Genomic DNA, 13,671 nt, shown 5'->3' on the forward strand with positions numbered 1-13,671 from the left:
CCAAGGAAGATTTCTGCCTTTGGCTTGCCAAGACAGTTTGCCCATGTGTGGAACAGCCTTCAGTAATTGGCAGAGCTCAACTGGACCTCTCGGAATTTGAATAAGGTGTAAAAAGGGGCACCTGTGAAGGAAGCATAGAAACTTGTGGCTAGCATTTCTTCAAGGAGAGGAAACTCTCACCTCAGATGCAAGCAGGACCTTGAGACTAACAGCTAATAGTAGCTGATATGTATTGAGCACTTACTATCTGCCAGTCCAGGTGTTATGCACTTTATATGCAGTATCTCAACTAATTCTTACCTAATACTTTGAAATAGGTACTATTATCCCCCCCCTTAAAAAATTAATTCCAGTATAATTAACATACAGTGTATTATTTCCCCTTTGTAAGATAAGGACACTGAGGCCTAAGTGGCAGGGAAGTGGCAGTGCCAGGATTCAAATTCAGGACTCTAAGATTCTTGAGGTTGGCTCTTGGTCATTATGTTATACAGCCCTCCTTGAATTATAGCTGCTTTGAAGTTTCACAAGGAGTTGGGTGGACCCAGTCACAGTGGAATGGAATTGTTGATTCTCTTTTGAAATGTCTTTACAAGGAGTAGGCCTCTGATGTTCAAAACTTTACAGGTGCCCCAAGAAGAGCAAAAGCCAAGGATATCAAACCCTTAAGTGTGTCACCTACCACAGTGATGCCTTGGCCTGGGGCATCTATGGGGATTTAGAAATATGCCCACAGATTCTTTGATACTCCTCATTTCCAGAAGTAGAGCTTAACTCTCCCTTAGGGTATAGGTTGGACTTAGTGACTTGCTTCTAACAAACAGAATAAAGCAGAAGTGGTAGTGTCTAACATCTGAAACCAGGTCATAAAGAAGTGAATTCTCCAGTCAGACCCTCAGATGACTGCAAGTCCAGGAGAGACCCTGAGCCAGAGCCACCCAGCTAAGCCACTCCTGAATTCCTGGCCCACAGCAATGGAGAAATAATAAATGCTTATCATTTTAAGCTAAGTTTTATGGCACTCTGTTAGCCCTAGATAAGTAAAGAATCTCTATGGGAGTAGTGGAAATGTAGTAAAATTCCCCTAAACTCCATCAGTCTGAAACAAAAAAGTTGGGCCTTTTCTGGACAACTAGAGGTTTCCATTGCTTCTGTTTTCAGGCTGTGGAATACTATAGAGGATTCTATGACCATTTGATCCTGTGCAAATGCTAGAAAGAAAGAGGACCAGTGACAATGTAACTTCTAGGGTGGGGTGAGATACCAGCAGGTGACTCTGACCTGAGAGCGTGGGCTCACTGATGCAAATAATTAACAAATGCAGGAGAAATTAAACCTTCCCTCTTAAGGCCCACACTCAAAGTGTGGCCCACAAATCAGGAATGTCAGCATCAGCTGGGAGCTTGTTGGAAATGGCCCATCCTAGATCTACTGAATTGTTTTTAACAATATCCCCAGGTGACTTACATATAAAGTTTGAGAAGCACTGTCCTAGAAATATTTGAAAGCATCAATCCAACCAAATCAGGATGGCCCTCCTCAAACCAAAGGGAAGATAAGTACTTTAGTCTGGAAGTTGATAAGAACTCCACTCTTCACCCTAACTACCACTGCCACCAGCAGTCGCACTCTGCCTCAGTGTTTGCCATGAAAAACTGAAAGAAAAAGACATCATGTAGAGTGAATAATTAAGAGGGAGCTACCAAATCTACTTGTCTTCATTCTGCTTCCCACAGCAAAATGCCACACCTCCGTATGGGAAAGAGGGAAGTAGACAAAAGTGGGGAGCAGAGGGGAGAGGAGGGTGGCAGGAGGAGGGGTGAGGAGTGTTTCCTTGCCTCTCACTGCTCCAACTCCCACCTCCCACAGGCTTTGGCAGGATGTGGAGGCGAAACTTTTGTCCCTCAATCAATGACCATTCCCTGGTCCTGAGTTCATATATCACTCCCTCTATACCTCTCTCTGTCCACAATTCAGGGGCAGCACATACTGTCAAAGGACATATTTCAAAGGGACAAAAAGGCTCTGGGCAATGATTCTCAATGTGGCAGTGAGGAGAACATCCACTGGGGGGAGCACTTAAGAATCTGTGTGTGTCTCCTGGGTTTGAAAAGCCCTGCTAGAGCTTCTGATTTGCTCCCTTTCCACTCAGTCTCCTGACACTGAGAATCACTGTCTTTATGAGGCATCTTTATCGATGGGTCCATGGTGGGTGCCTCCAGTGAGCTGGAAAGGATACAGGCTTTCCACTGCTGGGTGGGGTTTCTTCAGACTTCCAGAGGTAGGACAGCTATGGGGGATCAAGGGTAAGACCACGGGAACATTGTCAGGCAATGAAGCAGCAACTGTATAGGATAGGGAAAGGGAGGGGGGGCAAGTCAACATCCTAAAAAACAAAGCACTGCTTTAGAAGACAAGAAGAAGTGAGCTCATGAGAGAATTGACCATCAGCTTCAGGGGACAGAGCTGTACTAGGGGTCCCCCCTCCCTTTTCTGCCACAGTGGCTTTCATCAAGCTTTGTGTTTAGTTCATTGAAGGAGATAACCAATGACTTGCTGTTGTTGGATATGAAAATATGTCCATATGACTCATAGCATCCCTAGACCTATTCTCAAGAGAATATGGCATATTCTCCCCGTCACACATGGGGCTAAGGAAGACTATCTTGTTGCCTGAGATACTGCCACTGGGGCCACTTTGTTACCAGGGGAGAGGTCAGCCTGCCAGGGCCGCCCAGCCCAGCCAGCTCCTGAAGAGCAGGCTAGTTGGGTCACCTAATCTCAGAATAGGAGTTAAAGAGCCTAGTTCTCTCATCTTATACATGAGGAAACAGAAGTTCAGACTTCATGTAGAATGACTTGTCTGAGGTAACACAGGGACCATCTGAAGGCAGAGTAAGTGACAACCTAAAAGGATAGCCAAGGAAAACCTGCCTTTCTGTGACATGTACATCTCCCCAAGGCATTGGCTGTGGCGCTGTACTTTCTGGTAACAGAGGGAGGAGATGAATCCACAGATGGTTCCAGAATGAAAGGTTCTGAACTCTGGAAAAAACTGGCGTCTCCTGAAGAGTTTTTTTTTTTTTCCTTTCCTTTCTTTCCTTTCTTTTCTCTTTCTTTCTTTCTTTTCTTCTTTCTTTCTTTCTTTCCTTCTTTCTTTCTTCTTTCTTCTTTTTTTTTTTTTTTTTTAATTTTCCCTGAAGAGTTTCTCCAAAGAGTTCTTACTTGGGCCCTGACTTTCCTTCATTAGATTCTTTGTCCCTAGCTTCCTTTATAATCTTATAATCATCTCCTTGCGGTCAGAGATGTTCTTTAAATTTACTTTTAATATTCTTTTTTTAAAGATTTTATTTATTTATTCAGAGAGAGAGAGAGAGAGAGAATGAGAGGCAGAGATACAGGCAGAGGGAGAAGCAGGCTCCATGCAAGGAGGCCAACATAGGACTCGATCCCGGGTCTCTAGGATCACACCCCAGGCTGCAGGCAGCGCCAAACCGCTGCGGCACTGGGGCTGCCCTATACTTTTAATATTCTATAGAGCCTGTACATCCTATGCCTACCTCACCTACTCACCTTCCCTCCCACCCATCATCCATCCGCCTGTCCATCCATCCGTCCAGTTCTGAGCACTTACATGTGCATGGCACTGCCACGGGTGCTGGGAATACATAAGGAATAAAACAGAATCTCTGCTCTTAGGGAGCTTACGTTACAACAGAGAGACAGATGACAAAACCATAACAAAACAAAATAATAATGATTTACGGAATGCATGTGAGCCACACACTGTACTGTTTTTTAGTTTTTTTCTTTTTACTAGTCTCCATGCCCAATGTGGAGCTTGAACTCACAATCCTGAGATCAAGAGTCACATGCTGTACTGACTGAGCCAGCCAGGTGGTCCCACGGTGTACGGTTTAACACATACTCTCTCATGCAGTCCTCATGACAACTCTGTTAGGTGACTATGGTTTTTTTTTTCCTGTTTTTAGATGAGAAAACTGACTGGAGAGACTGTTGCTTGCCTTGTCTCAGAGGGAGTTAAAAAGAACAACCTGGAATTTGAACCCAGTTCTTTTCGATGCCTTAGTCTGGGGTCAGCAAATTTTGGCCTGCCATCAGAGTTTCCAATGAAATAGAATTTTATTGGAATGCAGCCATACTCATTCATTTAGGTATCGTCTCTGGCTGCGTTCACACTGCAAAGGCAGAACTGAGTAGTTGTGACAGAGACCATATGGTGCACAAAGTCTAAAATACTATCTGGCCTTTATAGAAAACACTTGCCAGGCCATCTTAGCCTAGGGTATGCTTAAGTGATGTTCATCAAAGGAATTAATGACCTATAAACTCCTTTCATTCACGCATATATTTATTCTGTTCATATTTTTGTGAGCACCCCCACTCAGACATGTGTCAGTTTATTTCCTTAGGAGGCGGGGCCCCATTTGCACTCCGTTTCCTTCTACTATTTGATCCTTCCACAGAGTTAATGCACCTGTGGTCCCTGTTAAATGCTAAATCTGGTGCCTAATCCCCATTTTCTCTGCCTTGTCTTTAGACAAGAAAATCTATTTATTACTCTAAAAAATGACAACAGAGATTAATCAGGATTTGGCAACTAAATTTATCATCTGGGAAGAGTCCAAGAGATAAATTGAAGCACAGTTCTTTACTCCCTATTTCATCCCCTCCTCTCACTCTGGCTTTATGGGAATAGTTGAGATGGCACTGAAATTTAGGACCAATATTGCTAGGAAAAAACACACTGACAGTTGAATTAGTTTGGCAGGAAGGTGGCAAGGAGGGCTCTAAGCCAGGAATGAATTACGAGTATTGAGTGAAGCTGGGGCAGGTACCTGCTCTCTCAAGATCAGCAGGGACATGAATGAGGAGGAAGATTTGGCTAATTCCAAGGCCTCCACATAATGCTTCATGGAGGGAAAGGCACAAAGAGTCCAAATCAGGCCCAGGAACCCTGTGCTTCACACCCCAACAAGGCTTGGAAAATGCATTCTAGGGAAGGAAGGCTGGTGAGGTAGAGAGCAAGGGGAGAAGAGTTGAGGATGCTCAGCACAGATGTGTGCAGGAGAAGGAGCTCACATCCTTGTCTGTGCCTTTGAAGTTTACTGACTTGGAGAGAGGCCTGACCATGGTCCTCATCCTGGGCCACCAAGACTTGGATGACTGATTACCTGGGATGGTTTTTTCCTCTGAGTTCTCAAAAGTTAGCTGCTTAAGTGTTAGGACTCTAGCTGGTGGGGGAAAAGGACAAAGGAGGAGTGGAGATTATCAGAAAAGAAGTGCCTTTTCACATCAGCAAAGGAGAGAAGGCTGTGCTAACTACTTGTGCCCCATGCACAGTCCTTGGGGGTCCACAGACCATAATCAATCTGGCAGTCTATGCTCAATGCAAGGTTTGCTGGGGGCTGTATTGCAAAGTACAAGACCCTAGTAGTGGTCAGTCCTCCCAAAAATTCTATGTGGTAGCTACTACTCTCCTCATTTTATAAATAAGGGATCTGAAGGTTAAATATCTTATGTCCAAGGCACAGAGCTGAGAAGTGACAAAAATAGGATCTGAGCTTCCAGATCTATGCTGCTTGAGTAGGAGTGTCTGTACATTAGTATTATGTAGTAACATTTGATTTAGAAGATTGTATTGAAAAAAAAAATAGAAGATTGTATTGTCAAGAGCTCCTCCTCAGGGCCAAGATAACCATATATTTCTTCCCTTTAATCAAATAGAAACCCATGTGTTTGCTGTACTCTCTCTCACTGGCTGCTCACTGAGTTGTTAGAATGATCCCTGTCAACCCCACTGTTGGTCTAGTGAGGTGGAGACCAGGCAATCCTGAGGTGTGGTGTTAGGAAGCAAGGCGCTAGGTTCTCAAGAAAGATGTGTTAAATATGCCCTGACACGTGGACAGGAATGTGGCCTTCTGGGTCTGCCCTGGCATCATCACCTCTTTTGGCAGAGAAGTGGGTAATAGGGAGAGGGATAGGCTCAGAGTGAGGCAAATACTCTGAAGGTCCTGAGCAGGGTGGGCTAGCGCTCCTAAAACTACAAGATTGCTTCCTGTAATGTGGATGAGCTTGGTTTTCAAAAGGAAAGTGGGAGCCACATCCATTTCCATGTGGACGAGCAGAACCTGCAGTTTCTATGCCCAATAAGGAGCATGAAGTTTGGTTGTAACTACACACTCACTGGCCTCAGTGCTTCAAGTTGGTGTGTGTACACTGCCTCAAGCATCCAGAGGAAAGAGCCTTCCTCATCCTTGCGACTCAGCCGCAAGATTCACCCCAACCTCCCCTAGGGCCTATGTGGAGAAGCCACTTTTCCTCCCTGTCCCACTTTTTTGCTTCCTTTGCACTACTTAGTCCTGTTTCTTGCTCTCTTCTCCCCCCATTTCTGCCATTTTTCCTCTCAGAGGAACTCACCTCTTATCTGACCTAAAGCTAGTGGCATGCTCTTCGAAAAAAGGAAGTGAACATAAGTCCATATTTCTTCCTCCCTTCTTCCTTCCTTTTTCCTTTCTTTGGAATTCTCCCAAGCAGTTCAATATCTGGAGGTAGACTGATTGCAAGGCCTTATATGACAGAGTCTATATAACTAGCAATAACTTCATCCCAATCTCTGCAGTCTCCAAGGTTTTGAGGGGAAGTAGAGAGCTGGCAGCTGTCTGTTTTCAGCTCTAGGATTCCCTGACATCACCTCTTGATATAAGGCCCCACCCTCTACAAGGTAATACCAATATTCTGCTAATGTCAAATTTAGGTGTTTTTTTTTTTTTTTTAAGATTTTATTTATTTCTGAGAGAGAGAGCACTAGTATGAGCAGGGAGGGGAGAAGGAGAAGCAGACTCCTCACTGAGCAGGGAGCCTGATGTGGGGCTCAGTCCCAGGACCCTGGGATCATGACCTGGGCCAACGGAAGACACTTAACTGACTGAGCCACCCAGGTGCCCCAAAATTAGATACTTCTGATATAAAAATTAAGGATCCCTGTTACAGAGCATAACTGAATCTCTGAGACAGGCCTTTTAGAGTGAAATTGGCTCGTATAAACAAAACCTTGGGGAAGATTTGAAGCTCCTATTCTTTGACTCTCTTGTAGGATGATGTGGGCACGGAAGTTTTTTCTTATTCTCAAGTGGTGCTGGATGAGATAGGATTCATTCCATGCAGCTGTCTGCCCACCACAGAACATGATCCCCACAATGAGAGGTTTATCATGGACTTGATCTGTCAGCACACTGGAGTTTATCCACTTGGATTTAAAATCTTCAGTATTTCCCAGCTTACTTTTCAATGTCTTGCTTTGGCATGTCCTAAGTACATTAGGCCACTGGAGTCTATTTCAGCCCTTCTCACTGCCAACAAAAGCAACCCACCCTCTCCAAAAGCATCCATGGTGGCCACATCCTTGGTAAAGGAAAAAAAAAATGCTTTTTATTAATTAGTTACTCCAGGTCCATTTGTAGATGACTAGTTTAAATGAAGTATTCACACTCCTTGAAGGAAAGAAGCTCACTCTGTTCCAGTTTTATTGAGGGGGTGAGTAAAGAAAGCATGTGGAAATAAAATACAAAAGTAATGCTATATTTAGGAAGATTGCTTCCTTATAAGAGTTAGAAGCTTCCAAAATAGAGGATCTAAGAATCCTTCTTTCCTATCCTCTCCAACAGGTCTTAGTAGTTGAGGGGAGTTCAGCCTTACCTGGTTATCTCTTCTTTCAGGGCTGCAGGATCTGCGGGGTAAAACTTCACTCGGAAACACATGGTGAATGGAGGCTGGGCTGCAGAGACAAAGATGTGCCCATCTCAGGAAAGACCCTTCCCTGAGGCTGACTAGGCTTCCCTCCCCCCTGGGACGCACAAGCTTCTGAACTATCATAAGAAAATCGTCACATGTTTAAGGCCAACTTATACCAGGACAGTGGACAATTACCAAGACTTACTAAAAGTGGGAGGTTTCATTCCACCCTCCCCAGGGATGAGGCTTCCCACCTTTTCATGATGAATACTTACATCTCAATTGCTTCACCACAGACTTCGTAAACTCCAACCAATGCTGAAACAGAGAACACAGAACAAGAAAACCTAGTGAGAAGCAGTAGCAACTCTAACTTGTTTTACCCAAATTAACTAACCAGACAGACTGTAGCCCAGGGTGAAAGCAGCCCCAAAGTTTGTGATTGGTAGGCTTGGAGAAGAGAGGCTAATAGGATTTTCTGAAGAAAGCTCCCCATGGAACCAGCTGTGAAGGGGGAAGAGTTCCAGCTTCAGATACCATTTCTGGGCTTCCCTGGCAATGCTTCCTTCCCAAAGTAGGGTGCCAAAGTTCTGAGCCATATTTCTGGCATGCCAGTAGGCACAAGTGAATGCATGTATGTGTAATGGGGACAAAGCCCTGCCTGTCTTGAGCAGGGAAATGTTGACGGTAGTGGGTTGTGTGTGTTCGTGTTATGTGCCAGCTATATTTTGGCAGGGGTAGGCAGTACGGACAGAGGTTATTGGTTGTGGCTCTAGAAAGTATTAACAGGTGGAATTTCATAAATCAGTGAGACGGCAGGGACAGTGCATACTCCATCTTTGTTTGAGTAGAATATTGCCAACCCTTGTGTTAGGGCATACATTCTCAGGATTCCTTGGCATCAGGGATGTTTAAAATCTCAGTCTCATAAGATAACTAACCACAACTAAAGTGTAGAACAGTATCATTTTTCCCTTGGATTTCTGTAGAGGCAGGATATAGTAGCAATACATCTTTTCCCATGGTACTTATGTTTGTAGGAAGGAAGCAATGAGGTCATTCTATAACTGTTTCCCAGTTCTTCACAGATGCTTTATAAAATGCATTATTGATGTCTGTTGCTTTTATGCTAATCAGGAAATTTGACGGTTTGCAGAGAGCTACAACCGCTGTTACCTGGGATTTGATTATCTGAAAGTAGATTGAAACTATTAGCTCTGTGAAGGCAGAAAACGGTGTCACCCACCAGTGCCTAGGACAGTGTTCAAGATGCAGCTATCAGACAGGCGAAGAAGTGGGTCCATTCTGGGTCCACCCCTCCCTCTCTTCTGGCTACTTCCATCTGGTGTAACATCTTGGCAGAATCATCCCTCTGGCAGGAAAGCAGCCAGGGCCGTGCAGACAGCCTCCTGGCCTCCCGCAATTCCCAGCTCTCACCTTCTGGGCTAGGCCATGGGTCATGCAGTTAATGGACCCACTAAGAGCCAGTTCTTCCGTCAGCTCCACATGGATAATCTGGGCTGACATTCTGCTCTCTTGCTTCCTCTGATCTGAGTTCCCACGAGGCTGGCAACTCATTATAGCCACTCAATGTGGTTAAGAGGTCCTTCTCACATTACACGGCCCACCGCGGCTTGGCTTCCCATGGAAGCAAAGGCAAGAGATGAAATTGCATGGAAACAACTGGGATTCGAGGCTGAGCCTGTGAAGGTGGAGGCCCGTCTGACGGGAGCACATTGGAGTTGTGCACAGCGAGGAGAACATAGCAAGTGTCTGGGGCTCAGTAAACAGAATGCCCCCAGGCACCTGTCTGCTAGATTAAAATCAAGAACCAGTGGAAGAAGGAGAGTACAAGGGAAGACTGTGACATACTCTCAGCGGAGGGTAGGTGGAGCTGAACGACAAAAAGGCTATTCCCCTTGGCCAGAGCTGAAAAGGGCTTCAGTGAGAACTCAAGAAAGGAGAGGCTGGAAGAGACAGCAGAGTGATGGGAGGGGAGGGGAAAGCTGTCACAGCTTGTGAGAGATTTTAAGGGGTCTAGGAGAGAAATCAAGAGAAACCAGGATCCCAAAAACATAGTGATGGCCAGAGTTACTTACCTTTTGCTGAGGTCTAGCTAAATCTGGGTCCTACAATCACTAGCAAACTGATAACATGAGATTGGGGAGTGGGGGTCAGGAGAAGAGAAAAGAAGGGTCAGAGAGGGGAGTTTCCACCTGTTTTTGGGTCATCGGGCCAACGTGGCACAATCTGTAGGCTCTGGAGGCTTGAAAGGAGAGGCCAAGAGGAGCCTGGAGCCCTGGGCCTGAGCCAGGAATGGGGGAGTGAGGGCAGCTCCTCCAGGAGAGACCACAGAAGTTCCCAGACCCCATAGGGACCTGTGCAGAGCAGGCAGTAAGGGGGTGGATGTGAGCTTGGGTGCTGGTGCCCCGGGGAAAAGGTACATTTTAGGGCCTCACAACCTAAGGGAGCAGAGAGCTTACCCACCCATCTCTCCCATGCGTCAGTAGATCTAGGGTGACAATTTTCCCACAACTCTCAAGCACCTTTCCAAGCCTCTCTGCTCTCCTTAACCTGTCAGTAAAGTCACACAACTTCAGAAACTATTAGGTGTGGATTCAGCATGGAACCTTAGAAAGCACACAGACCCTGGCATCAGATAGCTCTGAGTTGGAGACTGGCAGTGCCACATGCCTTGGCCAAGTTACTGCCTAACCTGAGGTTTTATTTCCTCATCCAGAGAATGGATATTTTTTTTAATTTTTTTTTAATTTTTATTTATTTATGATAGTCACAGAGAGAGAGAGAGAGAGAGAGAGGCAGAGACACAGGCAGAGGGAGAAGCAGGCTCCATGCACCGGGAGCCTGACGTGGGATTCGATCCCGGGTCTCCAGGATTGCGCCCTGGGCCGAAGGCAGGCGCCAAACCGCTGCGCCACCCAGGGATCCCCAGAGAATGGATATTTGACTTGTCTTGATACCTGTCTCATTTGTGTAAGGAGTAAAGAGCATATGGGAAGCCCTTAGCTTAGTGCCTGGTACAGTTCAGTGCCCACTATACATGGGCTTATGCTCAGTATGTTTATGCTCAATGCAGAGCCCAGCACACAGGAGCCACCCCATACATGTTTATTTCTCCTTTTCCCATCTCTTTACATTTTTCTGTCTTCTCCTGCTTTTGATCTTTATCCCCTCCATGTACTCTTTTATGTTCTCAAGCACATTTTGACCTAACTAGAAAATAACGAGGATATACCATGTTCCTTTTACTTCTCTTTGGGAGATGAAGAGAACTTGCTGTAACTGGCTTTCCTACTTAAGAAGAAACAGCTCAGACCAAAAAAATAAACAACATGGGGCACCTGGGTGGCTCAGCAGTTGAGTGTCTGCCTTTAGCTCGGGTCATGATCCCAGGGTCCTGGGATCAAGTCCTGCATTGGACTCTCTGCAAGGAGCCTGGATCTCCCTCTGCCTGTGTCTCTGCCCCTCTCTCTGTGTCTCTCATGAATAAATAAATAAAATCTTAAACAAACAAACAAACAAACAAACAAGAAACCCCCTTGTAAAAATAGTGCATCATTATATGGTGAATGGATACTACAACAGGTGAGGGCATGTAGCTTCTTGGTATCATGGCACTTTTGGGATCTTATACTATGTTCTACAGTAAGGACAGTGTCTATGTCAAGGCAGTAAAGCTTTCATAGGGCAAGGGGTGGACCTTGACACTACTTCCTAAACAGTGGTGATGCTCAAACTTCTACTGAGCCAGGAGGACCATAATATGTCAGTGAAGAGGACAAGGCTTGTCAAAAGAAAGGAATATAGTCCTTTGGATTCTTTCTTTCTTTTTTTTTTTTTTAAGATTTTATTTATTTATTCATGAGAGACACACAGAGAGGCAGAGACGTAGGCAGAGGGAGCCTGATGCAGGACTCCATCCCAGGACCCCAGGATCACAACCAGAGCCAAAGGCAAACACTCAACCACTGAGCCATCCAGGTGTCCCTGGATTCTTTAGGCTGAAGTGTTCAGCATAAAACTCTAAATGTGACCTAGAGACACAGTGGCTCAGAGCATCAAAGATCAAAACAACACTGACTCTGGCATGGTGAGGGGTATATCCATTCATTTGTTATCTGTGGTCCTGGACATTGTGGGGGGCTGTGCTTTCTGGGGGCTCTGAGGCCCCTAGTGTGGGAAGAGACGGAACCCATATTTGGAGCTGTGAAGAAAATCAGTGGACCCATGAAAGGGGGACCCTCTGGGATTTGTGCTGATAATGTCTTTGGAGGATGGTAGACCAGAGGGCGGGTGGGCAGAGGTATAGGGAAGAGACACACAGGCCTGGATGTTTCTGCATACTTTCCCACTTCAGTGGCGGAGGGCGGGTACCAGCGAATACATGCCCACAGAAAGGGAAGAGCTGATGAAAATAAGTTAGAGGAAGTGCAGGTGTCTGCTGGTGGAGCAGCTGGGCAAGGGGAGAGGGAAATTTTGGCATTCTAAACCATTAACTCACCCACTCATCATTCCTCCAGCAAATATTTACTTAACGTCCACTACATTCTAGGCCCTATGCTAGTTCTATGGGATATAGTGCTGAGTGAGAGAAAATGCACACAATTGTGGAACTGATATTTTTGCCCAGAACACAGATAATCAAACAGGCAACTACAACATGACATAGTAAGTGCTACAGGAGGGGTAGTACAGGGCACATGGGGCACATAGGAGGGGCCCCTCATTCAGAGTGGGTGTTGGGGAAGAATCCCTGGAAGAAGTAAAAGTCTAAACTGAGACATGACATGTGAGAAGGAGTTAGCCATAAGTGGAGCCAGCCAGAGTGGAGTGTGGAGAAGTGAGGAAAGAGAGAAGAAATGTTCTGGGCAGGGAGACTATATAGGTGGAGGGCCCCAGTGGGGAGGAGATGCATCAAGGGAGCTGAAGCTGAGAGGGAGCCTGGGGCCTGGGGGTAATGGACCTGTTCTCATATCTGTCTGGAATGTGCCCTGTGTCTGTAGCACCAGCCACATTGGTGAACAGAACAGGAACTGCTGCATTTGCAAGATGCTCAAAGGCCCCTATTAGTTTTGGCTCCATCTCTGTCCTGCCCAAACTGGATTGGTGTGACACTTCAAGTGAGGTCCTTTCTAGGAGGAACTGTATGGTTCAGCTCATTTACTAGAAAGGAGGTGGGAAAGGCTCAGCCTGTGACCGTAACACCAGCCCAGCTGCTCTGCCTCCTACTGGACAGCTTTGGGCAGATCACATCAACCTTCTAGGCTGCCATCTCAGCATCCGTGAAACGAGGGGCCACACTAGGTGAGCTCTGCCAACGTGGCTTCCAGATCTCATAACATGATCTGAAGAGGTGACACTCAACTGCAGGGCCTGGGTGGTCCCTGATTCCTGAGGCTAAATTGAAGAGTATGAGTGGCATTTCAAGGACTCAGGCTACTGACCAACCCTCTCCTTCATTTGTGCTTTGAATATTGACTTACCCGCTGCTTATCGGGGTCCACAAAGCGGATCCCAAAGTAGTCTTTCTCAAGAAGGTTCAGGTGGTGGCAAAGAAGGTCAAACAGGTACTGGCCTTTGGCATCTCTCTGCAAAGAAAGCAAGCTCCATTGAAAAATTATAGGGTTTCTTCAGTGTAACCTTGTTTTGATTGTCATTAAAAGTCATTTAGGGGCACCTGGCTAGCTCATTCCGTAGAGCATATGACCTTTGAAATCAAGATCTTGAGTTCCAGCCCCACACTGGGCCTAGAGATTACTTAAAGATCATCTCTAAGTTGGATGAAGACATGAAAAGGACATGCATCTGTAACTGTGTCTTCCATATTATGATGCATTAGATAGTCTTTAGATTTCTGAGCTTTTTGCACCTGAAAGGAGCCCAAGAATCCTTCAT

General features: G+C 45.7%; 1 protein-coding gene across 6 annotated transcripts in view; it reads right to left on the reverse strand.

The window, feature by feature from the left end:
• FRMD5 (FERM domain containing 5) overlaps positions 1-13,671 on the reverse strand; it is a 310,915-nt gene that overhangs the window by 32,772 nt on the left and 264,472 nt on the right. For all 6 annotated transcript variants that reach the window (XM_038580258.1, XM_038580260.1, XM_038580259.1 and 3 more), the window contains 3 exons: positions 13,260-13,364; positions 8,031-8,073; positions 7,720-7,798 (listed from right to left, as the gene is read on the reverse strand). In XM_038580258.1, coding sequence (XP_038436186.1) covers positions 7,720-7,798; positions 8,031-8,073; positions 13,260-13,364 — 227 coding nt within the window. The remainder of the gene's footprint in view (positions 1-7,719; positions 7,799-8,030; positions 8,074-13,259; positions 13,365-13,671) is intronic.

This window comes from Canis lupus, chromosome 30 (genome assembly GCF_011100685.1).
Source record: "Canis lupus familiaris isolate Mischka breed German Shepherd chromosome 30, alternate assembly UU_Cfam_GSD_1.0, whole genome shotgun sequence".
In the NCBI taxonomy this organism is placed as follows: Eukaryota; Metazoa; Chordata; class Mammalia; order Carnivora; family Canidae; genus Canis; species Canis lupus.